Below are 22,019 nucleotides of genomic sequence, written 5' to 3'. Positions count from 1 at the left end.
CACAGCAAACTCCCTGACCTCTCCAGCTCTTACAATCTTTTCACCCCTTCTTCTGCAACGTTCCTTGTGCCTTAGGTGTGAGAGTTCTTTGTAGCCACTGGGCCTGGGCTTTGATTGGTTGTGATTTTTTGTAGTACTCTCTGTTACAAAGAGAAGTTTCCTTGATTAGGGGTGAAGGCCACACTTACCTGCCTATCTGTGGGTGTAAGGACAGACGTTATTAGTTTGTTGATAGGGTCAGTAAGTAATTTAGAGCCTAAAGATTCTTCTCCAGTAAACAGGGCTTCATTAGAACTGAGAAGTTAGCCAGCTTTGTGTTAACTCTTTGTTCCTCAACAGACACGCTTATCACATGCTGTTATAACGTAAACAGCTAGGGTAAGAAAAAGCAGAAAGACTTGATTTGTGCGGGCTAAGCTGCAGCATCTAGAATAACTAAAAACGAGTGAACATCTTCAGAAGGGGATTAGGATTTATTTTAACTTTTTAAAAATGGAAATGACTTTACTTCTGGTGTAATTTATTGAGATTGCTCTCATTTTCCAGAGCAACCACCACCTGTAAACTTAAATGACGAAGACGCCATAATTTACTATAATTTGCATGGTTCCACCTCTGCTACTAACAAAGACCTCACTGCAGGTAATGGAGTTGTGAGAATACAGATGTGTGGGAGAGAACTCTGTACCATTCCCGCTGGTGCTTTTTACGAATATCCGTCTTGAAACCTGTGGGCCCAGCAGACAATATTGTGAATACAGTATGTCCCATGGTTCTTGAGAGTGCATGCCTGTGTTTGTGGGAGGATGAGGCTCTGTAAAGTTTGGCATCCTGCGCGTAAGTGAGCTCTACTTGCCTTGACCCAGGTAAATGGATAGACTTCCTTCATCCCTCACACCGTCTCTTTTCTGCACAATGCTCTAAGAGAGAATGTGCAGTGAGTTATCCAGCAGCCACTTTAATGCCTTCTTACGATGCCCTTTAAGTCTTCAGGGTTTATTTCAGGGGTCAATAATCAGTGCCTCAGTAGCTGTCGTGTGCAATTGTCTTATTTCACTAATGTTTCTATACGATAGACTGTGTAATGAGATTTGCAGGGAAAATACATGTGTGCTTTTAAATTTAATGCATATTGACAAATAATTTACAATTAATATAATTCAGCCAGAGAATAAATTAAAAACCCAATTGTAGTGATATGAGCGACAGGGCTGCATCCCCAGCACCCCGGCCGCACCCCGGCCGCCTGGCTAGCTTATGCCCCAAAATAATTACACGGACACTGTATTCTTTTAATCACTGCTTGGCCCATTTCTATCTAGCCTCTTTTAGGCTAACTCTCGCACCTGGACTAGCCCATCTCTAATAATCTGCTGTAGCCCACAAGGTGACTTACCAGGGAGATTCTAGCCTACATCCATCCTGGGTCAGAGCTTCATCGAGTGTCTCTGCCCGGGAGCGGGCAGCATGGCGTCTCTCTGAGGCGTCTGCTCCCGAGAGGAGAGCTGTCAAGTCTGACCTCACTTCCTCTTCCTCCCAGCATTCTGTTCTGTTTACTCCTCCCACCTATGTTTTAACCTATCAGGGCAAGCAGCTTCTTTATTTAATTAACCAATGACCTTCCTCCATCACCCAATTCTAAGTGTCACATTGAGAAACAAACTTTGTGTGGGAAAAAACGTAAGCACAAATTTAACTGTTAAATGTCCATACTATGAAAAGGATTTTAAAAAAACTCTAGAGAAGTCCCTGAGATGCAAAAGGTATTTTTGCATATATAGAAAGTCCATTTAACATTTACATAGAATCTTTGTAAATATGTAAGAGAACAAAATAATACTTAATAACCTCAAAGCGTATGACTGACCCACAGCAGTGAGGGCATTGCAGTTCTCAAATGCATACAGGGGACACAGAGACCAGAGCCATGCTGGAGAAATCCACACATGGTACAGGGAAGCCTGTATAGCCACAAGAGTAGCATGAAAGGGTTTCACAGGCTAAACCGCTTTCAAAACATAAATCAACATGAAGGCAGACCTTACAAGTTAGATTTACCTGCATAAATATGGGGACAAACAGGCACAGCCAATAAGATGCTCATTTTGACAATATAAAATGGATTAGCATCAAAAATAATATTGGCAAATTTGGATTCATCAGATTTTAAAATTTGGTCATCTCAGGGAAGATAAAATTTTGTATTTGGTAGCTTTTAAAGGGTAACAAAAAATGGGGTAATATCAATAAAGCAAAAAGGTTACCAAATAAATAAATATTTCCCTATCTGGGTTCCATAAAGAATTACCTTCCAAAGATAGATTAACAATGGTCTGCGGCTCAACCACATCAAGACTCATTTATAAAAAAGCACATGGGAAATGCTCTAAAAGATGCTCTTCCTGAGGTTTTATATACCTACAGGAACATAGAAATGTCTTCTCTCATTGGTGAAGTTCAACCCAAAACTAGAATGAGAAAAATGCTTCACACACATGGGGTGATATTTCCAGAAGGGGGACCAAGAGAGAAGTGGAAGAAAAACTGGCTGGTCTGGAGTTCCATAGCTGTCCCTGTAGATACCTCGGAGAGTCCTGCAGGAAAATCACAATTTCAGGTCAGCTTTGACAATACCCAGAGTTCAAATCTAGTCTGGCCGTGAGACCCCATCTCATCAAAAGAATTAATTAGATATTTGCAGCTCAATTGTGTGGCTCTCAACCAGCATATGTAAGGAATTGGGTTCAATCCTTAATGCGACAAAAATAAAATAAAGAGGAAATGAAAGGAAGAGAAAACGAGAAAGAAGAAAACAAAGATGTCAAGAAGAAACGGGGTGACTACAGGCCAGGACCTCCCGCTTCTCTTATTAGTTCCCTGACTTGCACTCTTACAATGCACGTTTATAAAATATCATCTGCCAGGCACAGATACATCAGACGGAGTCTGGAAGGGCTTTGTCAACCCTTCTATGTCAATAGTTGGAGGAAACTGTGCTCAAAAAATAGTTTATTTCCATTGTCGCTGAATGACGCTGTTCTTGTTTTTCAGAGCTGTCTAAAACAACTCATTTCTATGAAGTCGGTCAGCGTTCCAGTGCTGTGCACATGTCCATGTCTGCTGTAAGGAAACGTAAAAGCAAAGGTAAAAAGAGTGTGGTAAAACAGACGTATGAAATCAAATATTCCTTTCCCGTGCTTTCCTGTTTACCAAAATTCTCAAACCCATGAGCCCCTTCAGACAACCAGTTTTATAAGCCCAGCTTGCCTTCCATGCTTCTGTGCAGCGACCCCCGTTTGGGGGCTTTCTGTTTGTGTAAAGTAGTAGGATCCTGTGCACAGATCCACCTTACCTCTAACCAGGTAACCTTTAGTGTGCTGCACGCTGCTCCGAAATGGAGAAACAGCACACTTGCTGTAGACTTTCTCTTTATGTTGTCCTTGCATTTCTGTTGTTGCGACTACAGTGTCCTAACACATTGCTATTCTCTGGCTTTATACAGTAGAGTATGTTAGGGGGTCGCTGGATTGGGAACATGCATGCCTTTAATTTTCATAAGTACTAACAAATAATTTGCAGAGTGACCATAATTAATAGTTGTAGCAACAAAAGCATCAAAAACTTCTGAGTATTTTGGGCTTGAAAACTATGTTTTCTGATATTAGAATAGCTATGTCAACTGTTTTCCTAAGTCCATATGCTCAAAATAACATTTTCTGTCCCTTAGTCTGAGGTAGTGTCCATCTTTGACGGTGAGGTGTATTTCTAGGAGAAGCTGAAAGGTATAGCCTGAGTTCTAATCCAGGCTGCTCATCTGTGTCTTTTTATTTGGTTGTTTACACCACTAATATTCTGAATTATTATTGAGATAAGTATATTATTTCTTATACTTGCTTCAGCAATTGTAATATTTAACTACCATTACATAAAGTTATTTTCATTTTTCAGAGAAATCTAAAACTACAAATTTAGAGAAGGAATATGCTGAAGTCGAAAATAGTCTGCAGATACCAAATTTGGCTGCTTCAATAAGTGAGCTGAAAGGTAAAGGAGTCACTGCCATAAAGATGTATGTAATAAACCTCTGTACTATCCCATTGCTTCTGTTTACCGCCATCTTCAACCTGTGGGCTCTTTCACCATACAGTCAATACTGTGAGTACCCTAGTTGTTCCTGTACTTTTTCTTTTTCATTCTTTTTTTTTTTTTTTTGGCTTTTCGAGACAGGGTTTCTCTGTGGCTTTGGAGCCTGTCCTGGAACTAGCTCTGTAGACCAGGCTGGTCTCGAACTCACAGAGATCCACCTGCCTCTGCCTCCCGAGTTCTGGGAGAGACAGAGAGAGAGAAAGAGAGAGAGAGACAGACAGACAGACAGACAGACAGATAGATAGGGGATAGATACAGGTGTGTGTGTGTGTGTATATATATATATATATATGGAGAGAGAGAGAGAGAGAGAGAGAGAGAGAGATTTGTTCTATAATTTTCATTCCTCTAGAAAACCTTGACCAATATAAATGTCAGTATCATTCCTCATTTAATAGATAAAAACTGATGTAAATAGGAAGTCGATAAAATAAGGAAAAGCAGAAACAGATGGGAGAAAATCTGTCACTCAAAACTGTTAAGGATTCTTATCCAAAGATGTAATGATAGATTAAAATGTAAGCAAAATTGAGAAGTACTCTCATGGACAATTTTCTCCTTCACAAACTTGGCGATAGACAACCCTGGCTGGTTTTTATGTCGACTTGACACAAACTAGAGAGCCACAGTTGAGAACGTGCCTCCATATGAGCCAGCTGTGAGGCATTTTCTTACTTAGTGATCAGTGGAGGGATAAGTGCTGTCCCTGAGCTGGTAGTTCTGAGTAGTAACAGAGTACACTCGGCAAGCCATGGAGAGCAGGCCAGTAAAGAGTACCCTTTCATTGGCTCCTGCCTCTAAGATCCTACCTTGTTTGAGTTCCTATCCTTCAGTGGTGAACAGTACTGTGGAAATGGAAGTCGAATAAACCCTTTCATCCCCAACCTGCTTTTGGTCATGGTGTTTTGTCACATCAATAGAAACACTAAGACAAGTTGGTTCAGCGTAGCAGCACCTCTGCCAACAGGGTCACCTCCACTGTGCTGCCCAAGAGAGGTTCAGGGTTCACTTTCCCAAGTGTGTCAGCTAGTGAGGGAGAGGTTCAACTCCCTGGCCCACCACAGGTGGCAGGGTCAAGACGGGAGGACATCTTCCTCTCAGCGCTACCTAAGAAATGGGGAGGGCATAGCCAGATATACCACTCTGATGCCCCCAGTTCTATCTCACCCACACCTCTGCCAACAGGGTCAGCTCAACTGTGCTGCCTAGGCAAGGAGTAAGGCCCACTTTCTGAGTGCCACAGCTGGTAAGGGCAGGGTCGGCTCTGCTCATCTGTCACAGGCAGTAAGGGGAAAAGGGTAGTGGGGCTATCTCTCCCCCACCCACGTCTCCACATGAGAGAAGAGTAGTGGGGACAGCTCTCCCATGCTCACAGCTTAGGGGCTGGCTCACCCACACCTCTGCCAACACTATTGTGCTTCCCAGGGTGCTGTGAGGTACAGGACCTGCTCTCCTGAGTTTTGCAGCTGCTGGGGGACAAGGACACTCCTGTTCTCATGACTCATGACTTCAGGGCCAGCTCTCCCACCAGCTTCAGGCATTGATTTATTATACTTTCTTTTTAGTCATATTATATTTTCTTTTTAGTCCAAATACAAACACTATAACACTTCCTACTATCTCCCTTCCTTCTTGCACTTAATGTCCACTACCACAATAAAAAGGATGCATTCAGAGATGAAACTAGATCTGAAAATCTGTATTTTAGTCATTTGAAGATTCTTATGTTGTCATATTGTACCTTTTAAGTTCTTTCTCCAACATTTGTATACGGCATTTCTATCTGTTATTTGAGACAGCCGGACCAGAGTCACGCTCAGTATGTCGCAGACTGGCAACCTTCTGCATGCCTCAGCCTCCCTGGTGCTACATTATAATACCTCCCCCAGCTCTGTCCTTCCTGTTGTCTGACTAGCACCTGGGTAGTGAACCTCAGTGAAATACCAGATAAGAGGCAAGGCTGAGTGTTTTCCTGATTGTATACCGTGTGCCTGAATGCCGGAAGGAACGTGTGCTTCGTCGCTGATGTATTTCTAGAACCACTGAATGATTTTGTTCTCACTTTTCAGAGCCATGTAAATCAGGTAACTTACACGAGAATGCTGATGAAGAGACCAATCTCCTGCACATGTCAACCTCCGCTTTAATGAGATATTTGATTAAAGGTAAAAAATCCACTGCTATACAAACACGTGAAACAGAACTCTGTTCTATTCCCACTGTTTCTGTATACCAGTATTTCCAACCCCTGGGCCCCTCCAGCATACTGCGAATCTTACCAGCACAGAATGTGTTCCGGTATTTCCCCTGTAAGTAGAGACATGTGGAGAGCGCTGTGGTTCTTCATAGTAACAGATCCTATGTGTGGTCCTGCCTTATCTCTAACCAGGAAAAGTGATGTGTTTCCTTCATGCCTCACATCCTTAATTTTCAGCATGACATTATGAAGTGAGAATATTTGACTGTTTTTCAATAATTCCTTTTTTAATCACCTTTACACTTTTACAATCAATGGTGCAATCAATATCATTACAAAGTTGTGACTATACAGTAGAGTGTGTGATTGGGGTGGTTGGATTCAGGATGTAGTTTTAATAGATCCTATGTGGAATATCTACATATCCATTCTAGAATAGTCGTAGTTAATATTTGTGGCACTAATTATGTGAGAAAACTATTTCCTGATTCTTAGCACTAGACTTTTTAGGGATACAAAATATCAGCAAGATTAAACTACACTGGTCACTTGGCAGTAGGACAGAAAGTGACCTACAGATTTTGAGAAAATCCCTAGAATTCTGAAGTTACGGTGCAGAGCTAGAGAATTCTATTCTGAGGGCTACAGAGATGGTTCTGTAGTTAAGCCAGTTACAACGCAAGAAAGAAACAGAGTTTATTTCCCCAAAACCCTTGTAAAATGCAGCATACTCAGAGCCAACTATAATTCCAGGTTGTAAAGCAGAGACTGCCTTCCCAATGCAGCCTTAGAGATTGGCCACATAGACTGGCTCTGAGTATCACATAGACAGCCTTAGAGATTGACCAATGGACACAATAGCCTCGATGAACAAGATGCAGGAGTGAAGAAAGAGGAGTCTCCACAAACACCCCAGGCACATGTGTGCACAAACACCTGTGTGCAAACCCATGCATATATATACATACTGCACACACATACACATAGAAAAAGAGAATGAAGTTCATTTCAAAATCATATAGAATCTTGAAAGAATGTCAAAGCCAAAAGAGTCACCAACTCACTGTCCAGTGTCCGATGGTCAGCCCTAAAAACATACATATAAATAGCATTACCAGACTGAACAGGTTATATTTAGAAATATGTATGTATATACATAAACATGCGTTCATACAATAACAGTGAAAAAAGAAGCCTTGCATTTGAGGGAGAGCAGGGTGGGGTATATAGGACCGTTTTAAGGGAATAAACAAAAAGGATAAATATTGTAATTGAATGATAATCTCAAAAATAAAGAAAAATATTAGCGACAAACTAGGAAAGGCTGCAACTCACCATAGTTCTGATGGCAGCCAGACAACACAGGCCGGTAAGGCGCAGACAGCAAGACACTCCCACTCGCACGGTCAGTGGTACCCAGACCACTCAGGCGGGAATGGCAGTCTAGCACATATGGTGCCGGGAAAATCAAACATCCCCAAACAGAAGGGTGCTCGAGCCCTCTCGTACACGGATACTTCAAAATACATCAACGTCCTTTTTGTTGCTGATGAAATGTAAGCTGAACCGCAAACATATCAGATGGAAACATAGAGGAGACTTACAGGCCAGCAGACTTGGCTTTGCATTGGCAGTTGGCATAAAACACACCGTCAAAAAAGAAAAATACACAAAACCTTGACTTATTCTCAACCTAATTTTTTTACATGTTTGTTGAAAGAAGTGGGTGGTAGCGTATTGTGTCCTCTGGTTCACATCCCTTCCAGGAATAGGCTTTTCACCGTGTGTATACTAACAGGGGTATATTCCCTCTCGTGGAGCTGGCCTCAAATGCAGCCACAAGGAGCTGGTTATGTCCACTGTTACATCATGCCACTGTTACATCAATGGACATGTCTAATCGAAACCAGTTACTATTTTGGTTTTGATGGCACACATATGGGTGTGGCCATTAGTACGTTGTCTCCTCAGCCACCTGCATAGCACCTTCCAGCACTATGAACACTGACCAAGTGGGTGTGAGTGTCCATTGTGTTCCATCTTGCTGTCTCTGTGCCGTAGAACCAACGTGTATGATCTATTCGCCAGTAGGGTATTAACATCAAATCATTGTGGGTAACCAGGAGCAGTGACCACACCCTATCTTCTTTTGGGGGCACCTCATAGACCTCTCTACCAAGCAGCTTAAATGGGGCATCTGTGTCACCCTAACCACCTTGCCCAAAAAACATTGCAAAAGGATGGCAGGAAGAATTTATAGGAGGGAAGATGGGGATCATGAGCATAGGGGATTGCTATTGCAACCACAAAGAAAGGGAGTGATGCCAGAGGATAAAAGTAAGTGAATATAATCATAATGTATTCTACATAGTTATAAAACTTTAAAAACTAAAGGAAAATGTAGGAGGAGGCCACTTGTTGGTTCCCGGCCACCCGGCTTGTTTAGACCCAAAATAATCACACAGAAACTGTATTATTTAAAAAACACTGCTTGGCCCATTATCTCTAACTTCTTATTGGCTAACTCTTACATCTTAATTTAACCCATTTCTATTCATTTGTGTATGGCCACGTGGCTGTGGCTTACCAGCTAAAGTTCAGGTGTCTGTCTCCAGCAGCGGCTCCATGGCATCTCTCTGACTCCACTTCTTTCTCCCAGCATTCAGCTTAGTTTTCCCCACCTAGCTCTGTTCCGCTATAGCCCTACTATAGGCCCAAAGCAGTTCCTTTATTTATCAATGGTAATCACAGCACACAGAGGGAAATTCCACATCAGAAAAATTTTATACATAAACATCAATATCATTTTTTATTTAATAGGTAAATTAAAGAATAACAAAAATAAGAGGGCAATAACAACAGAGTAAAAGGCAAAATCAGAATTGGAGAAAATATCTCACTTCTATCTAATAAGCATTCCTATCCAAAGATGCAATAATAGATCTAAGATGTAAGCACATTTGAGAAGCACTCTCACGGACATTTTTCCCCTTAACTTTGCAATCGCCAACCTAACGAAAAAATATGATGTTCACACCTTAACATGAGAGAAGACAGCCCCACGCTACAAAGACTTAACACTCCGTGCTCACTGTCTGACTGACGCTAGCAGCCACAGGACAGACGGAAGAAGGAAGAAAAGAGAAATGCCATTGACAAGAGGGTGAGAAAGAGCCGTCCTGTGGGTGCCGCCTGTAATTTCAGCTCCTTGGGAGACTGATCCAAGAGAGTGGCAATTCACAGTCAGCCAGTGCAGTGTAGTGAGACCCTGTCTCAAAGTTGTGGAGTGCTTACCTTGCTTACAGAACGGTCAGGTTCAGTCCCTAGTCCTTGAAAAAATAGAAAAGTATACCAAATATGGACAAGGTTGTCAAGAAAATATGCAGGAGTATCTGAGGTTGACAGGAGTTGACCTGCTCAGTGGGTAAAGCCACCTGTTGCCACACCTGACAGGTGTTAGTCCTTAGGACCTACATGGTAGAAACAGAGGACTGGATTCCGCCAGCTCTCCTCTAACGCGGGCAACTCGTATGCAGGGCACGTGGGGTCAGCCGAGCTCCGGCAGGATGGAGCAGCCTCTACGCCTGCCCTGCCATCTGCAGCAGAGATGGCCTCATTCTCAGTCAGCCCATCTAAATTTTAAATCTGTGGTTAGAGAGAAAGGATAATGGGCTCCTTCTGGGTGCTGAGTGGAAACGGCATGAGGGCAGATGGTTTTGGGTCTGAGAGAAAGCAGAGGCGTGCTTTTCTAACAAGCACCTGCCTTGGTGAACGAAGTGTGGACATTTTAATCTTATGCAAGAAACACATTGTGGAAAAACTTCCCCATGTAAATCTGACCAGCTAACTTTGAGATAGGACTCTCTAACAAGCCCACATTCTACATTTTATTTTAGGATTCATCCCTAAATAAAGATAAATTGAATCTGTCTTTTTGTACTTCCTTTTTAACAGTATTCCAAATATATACACTGTGCCATTTCTTATTATCTATCATCTCCGTTCCTTTTCGGAACTTAATTTTCACTGTAGAAATGTCATCTAAAAGCAGAGAAATGTTTATGGAGCAATGAAGCTGTATTTGCGAATTATCTAAGTCACCTGTAGTCGTATATATTGTCGGACTGGAATCTTTTAAGTTCCTCCTCTGACATTTGCATATGATCTGTCATTTGAGACAAGGTACAGGATATAGCAAGATTGACACTCAGTAGTAGGTTAACAGACTGGCAAGCAGATAACCATCCCCCTGCCTCAACTTCCCTAATTCTGGAAATACAGGTGCCTCTCTCATCTCTTCTTTGTTGCCTGATTTATACTCTAATGATGCCGTCTAAGGAAATATCAGCTATGAGGCAAGGCTGAATAGAACAGAGTCTGTGCTTGTTAACTGTTCACCTGAGTTGCTGGGAGATTATTGTGCTTCAGAAGTAGGTTTTTTTTTCTTTTGCAGTATCATTGAATGGCATTGTTCTCACTTTTCAGAGGCATCTAAAACTAGTAGCTTAAAGAAGGAAGTAGTCAAAGGATCACGCCTTCTGCACAAATCAACCTCTTCTGTGAAGAAGCGTTTGCACAAAGGTAACAGAGTCACTGGCATACTGATGTGTGAGACAGAATTCTGCTCTTCTCCTGCTGTTTCTCTCTTCCAGTACCCTCAACACGGAGGCCCTTCCAACATCCAGCCAATATTACAAACACACAATACGTTCCTTTTTTTTTCTTGTGTAAAAAGACACCTCTGTGGAGAGCTCTGTGGTTCAGCATAGTATTAAGGTGCAATGTGTTGATCCCCCTTGTCTCTAACCCAGGCAAACCAATGGCTTTCCTTCACCTCTCACACCCTTACTTAATATTCTGCATTATATTCTGAAGTGAGAGTCCTTGATACTTTCTCAATAGTTCCTTTTTATATTGCCTTTACATTTCTGTGGTTGTGACTACAATCAATGGATACCATCGGTATCACCATGCATTTTTTTTTCTGCCTCTTTGTAACCATACAGAAGAAAGTGTGAGTGGGGTGGCCAGGTTCAGGACTTGTCTGTTTTTAATTCAGTAGCTACTGTGTAGAATCTTTACATACCCATTCTAGAATGATTGTAGTTAATGATTATGTCAGTAATTTCATGAGGAAACTGCTAGTTCTTAGCTCTAGACCTTTTAGGGATCCAAATGTTAAAAGATTAAATTGTATTAGTCAGTTGATGATAGCACAGAAAAAGACCTAAAGATTCTGAGAAAATCCTTGGAATCCCAAAGATAGGTTGTAGAACTAGAAAGTTCCATTCCGGGGGCTACAAATGTGGCTCAGAGGTTAAATAGCTTGCAATGAAAGAAAGAGGGGCAGAATTCAGATCCCTAAAACCCACGTAGAATGCACGGTGCACACGGCAGCCCATCTGTAATTCTAGGTTGCAGGGCAGAGACAGGATCCCCAGAGCAAGTTGGCGACTGAGATTAGCCACGTGAACCGGCTCTGCGTTGGATGAATAGATCCTCCATGGAATAAGAGGGAGGAGTGAAGAGAGAAGATTCTCCACAAACACCTCAGACCACCACAGACACAAGTTCACAAACACACAAATACCTACACAAAAACACGCTCAAGCACACTTAGATGCAAATCTTCCCACCCACACCTATGTGTGTAAAAAGAGAACAATGAAAAAAATCAATCTCACTCATAAGGAATCTTGAAACAAAGTCATAATAAAGTTAATTGCGAACAACCAAGAAAAAAATCACACTTCATAATTTCAAAACTTAGGACACAGTTATAGTCACAACAGAGAGGTGACATAGACCACTGATTTAGAAGAGAGAACCCATAAGTGAAGCCCCACCTATGAGGTCAGGGACACCCAGACTTTTCAGTGGGAAAAGGCAGTCCAGCACATAGGGTGCAGAAAAAACTAAATATCCCCAAACAGCAGGTTACCTGAGCCCTTAGCTTAAACTGTGTACAAAAATACTTCAGCATAAATCAAAATCCTCACAAAAGAAAATTAAACTAAAAAAAAAAGCTTAGAAAAAAATATTGCAGAAACCTACAGTATCGCAGATTTAGCCATATATTGTGGAGCTGATATAAGATCCCAGTTAAAAAAGGAAACTTCCAATTAGGCTTCATCAGAATCAAGTTTTTTTTTAACCTGTTCTTTTAAAGAAGCTGTGGTAGTGGATGCTCCTTGGCTCCACTTCCTCCCAAGAACAGGCTTTGGACCATGTGTCTACTACCAGGAATGTATTGCGCTTCATGGAGTCATGAAGCCGGCCTCAACACCAATCACAAGGAGTTGTTGTTTACATGGTGCGTGGCTGGATGAGACTGCCCTTTCTCCCCAGCAGCCTGCGCTAGAGCGTCCAGCCCGGCTGACTTTTGCCAACAGGAAAGAGTTTCCGGCTCAGCTCTGTCTTGACACCTCTAGCCCTGATTGCTCACGAAGAGCAGTAACAGCAGCCCGCCCTGGTGGGCACCTCCCAGACCTTCCCCACCAACAATGAGATGGGATGACTATCACACTGCCCAAATGACCCAGGAAATATTGCAAAAAGGTGGCAGAAAGAACTTATGAGCAGGAAGATAGGGATCTTGATGTTATGACGTTGGTGCTGCAACCATAGACACGCAGAGCTATGGATTCTAGCCAGGATTGGACCTTTTAACTGTCCTTCAAGGAAAGAGGAGTTGCCAATTAGGCTCCGTCCAATCTCGGGAGCTGATGGCCGCAGATGTTGGCAGAGGAGGATCTTTTCTTAATACTCAGCAGTACTAAGAAAAGAAGATGAACGCAGAAACAAAGGAGACGGGACACCAGAGGACAATAGGCAGGTGAACGCACTCATAGCTCAGTGGATGAACTTAGAAAACTTTAGAAGTAAGGAAAAAATAAATTTTGTGCATGAATAAAGTATTTTTAACTTTTATTTATTTTTATTTCATGTGCATGGCTGTTTGCCTGAATGTATGTCTTTGGAAAGGTGTCAAATCTCCTGGAACTGGAGTTATAGACAGTTGTAAATTGCCATATGGGTGCTGGGAATTGAACCGGAGTTCTCTGGGAAGAGCAATCAGTGGTCTTAACCACTGAGCCACCTCACCAGTCCCTGAAAATATTATTTTTATTTAATAGATAAGTATAACAGAAATAGAAGTGCAGTTGAGCAGAAAAAAAAAAGCTGGTCATAGGATGGGAGAAAATATGTATTTTTATGTATGGTGAGGATTCGTATTCAAAGACATGAAAATAGAAATATAAAATGCAAATAAAACTGGAAAATATTATTTCTAATAGATATTTCCTTTAGATGATTCTGCAATGGCTCACTGAATATCAACATATGATGAGTAGTAGTGTGAGATAAACCAGACCCAAACTGCCAAGTGCTGGGATTAAAGGCGTGCGCCACCAACACCCGGCTGGCAAACTATATTTTTAATCACACATTTTTAATATTAGTCCTCATACATACACAACAGCATTTATTGTAATCTCCCTTCATTTTTACACTTTATTTCTCATTATAGAAATGTCAGCTTCTAATCCCATCACTCGGGAGGCAGAGACAGGCAAATCTTGTGAATTTGAAGCCAGCCCGGTCTACAGAGTAAATTCCAGGGCAGGCTCAAAAGCCACAGAGAAACCCTGTCTCTAAAAACAAAGAAAAGAAAAGAAAAGAAAGAGGGAAGGAGGGAGAGAGGGAGGGGAAATGTCAACTTTATTGGAAACAAAGGAAGGATTAGGATTACAAAGATATTAAATTGTATGTGAAAATATTAGTCACTCACAGTTTTGTATACACTAGTCTTATTAAAGTCCTTTCTATGTCATTTGTATATAGCATTTATGGTTTTTTTTTTTGAGGTAAGGATGCTATGCATATCAAGGCTGGGCAGATATTCACACACACACACCCCCGCCTCAGTCTTTGAAGTGTTGGAACTACAGACTAGCTACACCTCTCCCAGCCTTCTTTCTATACCCGACTTATTCTATTATAGTGATGTTTGATAAGATATCAGATAACAGCCAAGGCTGCTTCTGACAGAACCTATTCCTCGTTCCTGAGTGTCACACTGATTAGCTGTGTTAGTGAAAGACCTTGTTCTCATTTTTCAGACAAGTCCAAGACTAAAAAGCTAGGCAAGAACATTGGTGAAGGTACATCCATGCTGCGCACATCCACCACTGCTAAGAAGAAGCGAGTACTCAAAGGTAAAAAAGGGAATGCAGTCCAGATGTGTGAAACAGAACTCCATTCTGGTCCCATGGTTTCTCCCCATCCGATACTGTGAGCCCCTCAAATAATCCACTAATATTGACCCATGATGGCCTAGGCGGGCACATTTGTCCCGTGATGGCCTAGGCGGGCACATTTGCATCCTTCATGCATCACCTCTTCTCTTTTCTGCACAGTGCTCCGAAAGGAGAACGTACTGTGACTTATCCAACAGCTGCTTCTTCAGTGCCTCCTATATGCTTATGTTTCTACAAAATAGTGTGCTGTCGGATAAGGAGCCTGGATGCTTTTAATTTTAAGAGACCAGCAGTTTATTTGTTCACTTTGTACCTGAATAGCTAAAAAACTCAACTTGCAATATAACGAATGGTATTGTTTTCACTTTCCAGATCACTCTAAAACCAGTAATTTAGAAAAGCAGATTATTAAAGGGACAGGTATTCTGCGCAAGTCAGCCTCAAAGAAACGTGTGCCCAAAGGTAAAGAAGTGGCTGGATACAGATATGTAAAACAGAACCCTGTTCTTTCCTCCCTGTTTCTATTTTCCAGTATTTTCAATCTCCAGGGCCTTCCAACATACAGGTAATGTTATAAAAGCAAGATATGTTCCAATATGTTTCCTGTTGTTCTAGGCCGAGATTCCCCCTTGCCTCTAAAAATGGTAAATTGATGGGTTTCCTCCCTCTCCTATACTCTTAATATTATGTGTGATGTTCTGAACTGAGAATATTTGAAACTTCTCACTAGTTCCTTTTAAAGACACCTTTATATTTCTGTGGTCATGACAACAGTCAAAGGTGCAGTCAACAATCATCCTTGCACAGTTTTCTTCTGCCACTTTCTGTCTGTACAACAGACTGTGTGAGTGGGGTGGTTAAATATGAGACATGTCTGCTCTTAATTCAGTAGCTACAGGATAGAATATCTATGTTCCATTCTAAAATGATTGTAATGTTTAGTAATGGCAGTAACTGCATGAGAAAACTCTTTCCTGGTTCTTAGCACTAGAGTTTTTAGGAATTGAAACATTTAAAAGATTAAATTATACTAGTCAGTTGACAGTTGCACTAAAAATGACCTACAAACCTTGGGGAAAAGAATCCCTAGAACCTCAAAGATGTAGTTGAATGTTTTCCTCTATCACATTGGTCCCCCTGGAACAGTTTCTTTCCTGCTCATGGGTCCCCGCAGCTGCTTATGAAATAACACTTTGAGGCTTAATTATCAATTACAATTGTTTGGCTCAAGCATATTACTGACTAACTCTCACAATTAAATTTTTGTTTGTTTGTTTTTTGAGACAGGGTTTCTCTGTAGCTTTGGAGCCTGTCCTCCCTTGGTAGACCAGGCTGGCCTCGAACTCACAGAGATCCGCCTGTCTCTGCCTCCCAAGTGCTGGGATTACAGGCATGCGCCACCACCGCCCGGCCTCTCACAATTAAATTAACCCATTTCTATTCATCTGTGTATTACCACAAGGCTGTGACTTACCAGCAGTGCTTCAGCATGTTACTCCTTCAGCGACTATGTGGTGTCTCCCTCCCTCTGCCTTCCTTCTCTCTGCATCTTTATTTGGATTTCTTGCCTAGCTATATTTTTCCTGGCCATTGGCTGAAACAGTTTTATTCATCAACCAATAAAAGCAATGCATATCTGCAGCATACAGAAGAACATCCCACATAACAAAGATATGTTGTAGAACTAGAAAATTCCATTATGGGAGATGCAGAGATTGTTCAGTAGTTAAAGGGCTTGCAGTGAAAGAAAGTGGGACAGAATTCAGATCCCCAAAACTCATGTAGAATGCAGGGTGCACATGGCAGCTCATCTATAATTCTAGGTTACAGGGCAGAGACAGGATATCAAGAGCAAACTGGCTACTGAGATTAGTTACACGGATTGGCTCTGGGTTGGATCAGTAGACACTGTCTCACTAAATGAGAGGAAGGAGTGAAGGAAGAAGATTCTCCACAAACATCTCAGACCACCACAAGCATATGATGGTCTCACAAAAATATATGCAAACATTCATATATGCGCCGGGCGGTGGTGGCGCACGCCTTTAATCCCAGCACTCGGGAGGCAGAGGCAGGCGGATCTCTGTGAGTTAGAGACCAGCCTGGTCTACAGAGCTAGTTCCAGGACAGGCTCCAAAGCCACAGAGAAACCCTGTCTCGAAAAACCAAAAAAAAAAAATTCATATATGCAATAACTCCACCCCAGTTATGCACGTAAAAAGAACAAGGGAAAGATCCGTTTCAGATCCACATGGGATCTTGAACAGTGTCGTAGGAAATTAATTCAGAACAACTGAGAACGAATCACACTTGGTAATGGCAGAGCTTATGACAGAGCTTCATTAATGAAAGCAGCATGATTCTCATAAAAGGCAGGTAACAGAGACCAGTAAAACAGAGAGTAATCCCAGAGGTACAGCACTGTGATGAGTAACCTCGGCTGCCAGCTGGACGGCATCAGGAATCAGCTAAAGCCCAAGTAATTGGGATGCCTGTGAGGGTTTTTCTGACTCGTTTGAGGTGGGAAGACCCATCCTAAATCTTGCCATACCTTCAGTGGCAGCCCACGTACAAGGACGTGGAAGTCGAAACCTCTTGCTTTTCTCCTGCTTTCCCTCATCCTCACTCGTAAATTCATCCGCCTGCAGCTGAGGCATTCCTTCATGGGTGTTAGAACCCACTTCTTCAGGAGTCCAACACAGACTGAGTTCCAGCAGTCCTCTAGAAATTCTCCAGAGTGCCAGCACCAGGCCGGGACTTCCGGGACATCGAGCTGCAAGGCCTCAACAACTTCCATAGTCTTAGGAGACAGTCATTGCTGGACCAGCCAGACCACAGAATGCAAGAGGCTCTAACAAATCCTCTTCTAATAAGTACACGCTCATGCTATCCAGTCCTGTCTCTTTAGAGAGCCCTGACTAATAAAAACAATGGTGTTAGGAATCAGTTTAATAATATATCTATTTAACAGTATAGTGTTGTTATACACATGGATCATGCAGCCTTCAAGATCATCGCCCAGAAGGCAATGGGAAGAGTGTAAGAGCCTGAGACAGCAGCTGATGGCTAGGAAATATTTTCTTGTGGACACAGCAGGGCAGCTGCACATATGAACTCACAGCAATCATGACAGCATGCACAAACCCTGTGCAAGTCTCAAGTCATAGCAAATCTCAGCATGGAGAGGGGTTGGACACACAATCCCAACTGAGGCATGGAGCTATTGGAAATTATTAGCTACTAGTTGGAGACCTGTCTTTCTCTCAGAATGTAGTCACTGGCAAGATAGCCACTCCATTGGAAAACTATGCATCCAAGAATATTTGGGCACCACAAATTGGTCTTAAAAAAATCAAAAGAAGCCGGGCGGTGGTGGCACATGCCTTTAATCCCAGCATTTGGGAAGCAGGTAGGCAGATCTCTGTGAGTTCGAGGCCAATCTGGTCTACAGAGTGAGTTCCAGGATAGACTCCAAATCTACACAGGAAAACCCTGTCTCAAAGAAAAAAAAAAGAAGAACTCAAAAGAACCTGTGCAGCTGTGGTGCACACCTTTAATCCCAGAGAGGCAGAGCCAAGTGGATCTCTGTAAGTCTGAGGTCAGCCTACTCTACAAAATGAGTTCCAGAACAGCCAGAGCTAAACAATAGAACCCTGTTTTGGAAAAAAAAAAAACTAATTCAAAGGAAAAAGGACACAAAGTTAGGAAAACCGATTGAATCAGAGAAGGATTATGGAAGGGACATGAATATAAACACATTGTTTGAAACTCACAAAGAACTAATAAAGAAAGTGGTAGAGAAGGAAAGAAGGAAGGAAGGAAGGATGGAAGGAAGAAAGGAAGGAAAGAGAAGATGGAGGAAGAAGAGGACAAGGAGGTGACCTCAGAAATAAACTCTAATCTGCATGGTCAAGTGCACCAAGGCAACTTAACGGGAAAAGGCAGTCTAGCCCTTATAGTGCAGGAAAACGTAATATTCCCAAATAGAAGGATGCCTGAGCTCTTAACGTAAATTATACATAAAAATACTTCAACATAAGTCAAAATTCTTACAAGTGAATGTTAAACTACAAGATGATAGAAAATATATAGGGGAAATGTACAGAATGATAAATATGGCTATGTATTTCATAGTTGACATAAAGCACAGCCAAAAAGGAAAACTATAGACAAATTTGGTTTCATCAGAATTAAAATTCTTGACATGTTTCTTTCACTAAAACAACAGTAGTGCAAAACCACTTAGGCCCATGATTTTACTAGGAATAGGCTTTGACCATGTTTATACTGTTCATGAAGCTGTCCTCAAATGCAATCACAAGTACTTGGTTATCTCTGAAACAACATGCCACTATTGTACCAGTAGACAAACCTTGCTGCATAGTTAGCATTATGGATTACATGGCACACAGCTGGTTGAGAACTTTCATGAGTACCCCCCCCCCTGCCCCAGGTAGCATGCATGGTGCTTTCAAACAGTGAACAATAGCAAATAGGGAGCAACTTTCTAGTACAGTCCTGTCTTGATATCTCTGTCCTCTGGATAAACTGCGTGGTATACTAACCAATCACGTCTCATTATCTAAGTCTGGTGGGTAACAAAAACAATGACAACAGCCTATGTTCTTTGGGAGCGGGGCTCACAGACCTCTCAGGCCCACCACCTAAGTGGGACATTTATATTATCATACCCAAATGGACCAGGAAACATTGCTTAAGAGATGTCCCAAACAATTTAAGAGCAGATGGGAGTCATTGCCATGAACTGCTTCCATGAAGATACAACACTGCTTTTTTAACCATAAATACAGAACAGCTGTGGATTAAGGCAGTGTTGGTCCTTTCAATCATCCATCAAGAACAGAGGACTTGTCAACGAGACCCCACCCACTCTGAGGACACTCTGACTAGCACTTTGGTGCGCTTTCATAAAATAGCAACCCTAGGCAAGGCTACTTCCGACACTGTCCACTTGTGCTGATCAAAGTGCTTTAACTAAGCAACTGAGAGAGGATAACTTGAGAAATTAGTTTATTGCCAGTATGATTGAATGATTGTGTTCCCTTTTTTTTTCCAGGTCTGTTTAAGTCTACAAACATAGGCAGTAAAGGTGCTCAACCTGTAAGCAGTCTTCACACTTCAACTTCAACTACCAAGAAGAATGTGCTTAAAGGTAGGGGAGTCCCTGTCATCCAGATGAGGGGCATAGAAGTCTTCCACCCCAGTGTTCTGTTTACCAGCCCTCCCAACAAACAGTCAACATTACGATACCAGCATGTTTCCCATAAGCAGATACATGTGTGGAGGACTTGTGCTTCTGCACAGTAATAGAATCCTGTGCACAGATCCTTCTGGTCTCTAGCCCAGTTAAATTGGTCCGTTTCTTTCAAATCTCAAACCTTTAATTTTCTGCATGATATTCTGAAATTAGAGTATGTCATACTCCTCAGTGATTCATTTTTATGTGATCTCTGTATTTCTATTGTTGCAAACACAGTCAAAAGTATAATAACTATTACTGCACAGTTTTTTATACTACTGGTTTGTAGCTACCATAGAAAGTATACGTGGGATCGATGTGAGATTCCCTTCTGCATGTTGTGACTATGTTTTATTACCATTGGTTAATAAAGAAGCTGCTTTGTCTTAGGGCAGGGCAGAATAGAGTTAGTGAGAAAACTAAACTGAATGCAGGGAGAAAGAAGGCAGAGTCAGGCTACCCATGTAGCTGCCTAAGGAGAAGGATGCCGGAACATTACTGGTAGGCCACAGCTTTGTGGCAATACATAGATTAATAGAAATGGGTAAATTTAAGATGTAAGAGCTAGCTAGGAGTACGCCTGAATCCCTGCCAAACAGTGCTGTAATTAATATACTTTCTGTGTGATTATTTGGGTCTGGTAGCTGGGAAATGAATGTGCATTCTCTGTTTACATGGGATTGTTGGATTCGGGCACGTACACTCTTCATTCCACAGATACCATACAGGGTGTCTGCATAACCATTCTAGAATGGCTGTAGTTAGTGCCCACGAAGTAACTGCTGGGAGAACTGTTTCCTGATTCTAGAATGGCTGTAGTTAGTAGCCGCGGAAGTACCTGCTGGGAGAACTGTTTCCTGATTCTTGGCACAGCATTTTTTTTAATGAATTGAAAATATTAAGAAGATAAGTTACACCGGTCAACTAACTTGTAACTTGAAGAACTTGAAGAGTCTAGGGGACACCCCTGGAATTCAAAGACGTGCTGTAGAACTAGAAACATCCATTTGGGGGCCTGTGGAGATGGCTCAGCAGTTTGAGCGCTAGACACGTCCCTCTAGGCAGCAGAGTGAGGTTAGGACTCAAATTTTTCAGTGAGAACAAGGGTGGGAATGGATGCAGTGCATCGGTGGAGAACTTACCTGGCATACAAAACACCTACTTCAAACAATCAAAAAATAGAGGAAATATTAGCAAGGATGTCAACGTACAAGCAGAGGTTACATCACCTCCAGCAGGCTTGGGCAGCCTCCTGTCTACACCCCTGCCATTTGCAGCATGGTGGTCTCACATTCTCAGAAAACCCCATCTATTACAGAGAAAGGCTTCCCAGCCCTCTGCCTTTCTGTTCATGTGTCTTCTGGAGTCTGTTTCCACCTTTGCCTGTGGTCCAGTTCCTGCACCTTGTGTTCTATCCCTGCTTCTCTGCTTCCTGCATAAGCGATTCTATAGGTGAAGCTTTCCCCTGAGGCTTCTGTTTGGCTTCTTCACTTCTCATTTCCATCACTGATGGAAGAGGGTCATCTTTTATCTGTTGTTTCATTGGTTAATTAATAAAGAAACTGCCTAGGCCCATTTGATAGGCCAATCCTTAGGTGGGTGGTGTAAACAGAACAGAATGCTGGGAGAAAGAAGCTGAGTCAGGAGTCACCACGATTCTCCCACTCCAGACAGACACAGGTTAAGATCTTCCCTGGTAAGCCACCATGTGGGCTATACAGATTATTAAAAATGGGTTAGATCAACATGTAAGAGCTAGCCAATAAGAGGATGGAACTAATGGGCCAGGCAGTGTTTAAAAGAATACAGTTTCCGTGTAATTATTTCGGGTATAAAGCTAGCCGTGCGGGCGGCCGGGTGCCAGGAACATAGCTCTGCTGCTCCTATTACTACACATCACCATTTCAGTTTAGGTTTTTCTCCGCCAGTAATCTCGGTTTCACGTCTTATATCGACCACCTCATTTTGCTTGAAATCTCTGTTTCCGTTCTCTGGAAGTATACTCATGTGTTCTTTGAGTTGTTCGAAATGCTTACACCATACTTTTTAATTCCTTGGCTTGTATTCTAAGTGACTTTTCCATTGCCGCCATTACTATGGGACTAGTGGTTTGTGGAGAATGTGTGTTGTCTTGTTCATCATGTTCATCCATTGC

The 22,019-nt window shown here is 42.1% G+C and overlaps 1 protein-coding gene across 1 annotated transcript in view; it reads left to right on the top strand.

Moving 5' to 3' along the window:
• Positions 1 to 22,019, top strand: part of Ccdc7 (coiled-coil domain containing 7) — a 210,830-nt gene that overhangs the window by 173,634 nt on the left and 15,177 nt on the right. Inside the window, exons 44-51 of the mRNA XM_026778625.1 lie at positions 547 to 642; positions 3,052 to 3,144; positions 3,949 to 4,044; positions 6,216 to 6,311; positions 10,829 to 10,924; positions 14,467 to 14,562; positions 14,977 to 15,066; positions 19,682 to 19,777. Coding sequence (XP_026634426.1) covers positions 547 to 642; positions 3,052 to 3,144; positions 3,949 to 4,044; positions 6,216 to 6,311; positions 10,829 to 10,924; positions 14,467 to 14,562; positions 14,977 to 15,066; positions 19,682 to 19,777 — 759 coding nt within the window. The remainder of the gene's footprint in view (positions 1 to 546; positions 643 to 3,051; positions 3,145 to 3,948; positions 4,045 to 6,215; positions 6,312 to 10,828; positions 10,925 to 14,466; positions 14,563 to 14,976; positions 15,067 to 19,681; positions 19,778 to 22,019) is intronic.

This window comes from Microtus ochrogaster, chromosome 4, assembly GCF_000317375.1.
Source record: "Microtus ochrogaster isolate Prairie Vole_2 chromosome 4, MicOch1.0, whole genome shotgun sequence".
NCBI lineage: Eukaryota > Metazoa > Chordata > Mammalia > Rodentia > Cricetidae > Microtus > Microtus ochrogaster.
Note: the sequence above shows the minus strand (reverse complement) of the source record. Positions and strands in the feature narration are given on the sequence as shown.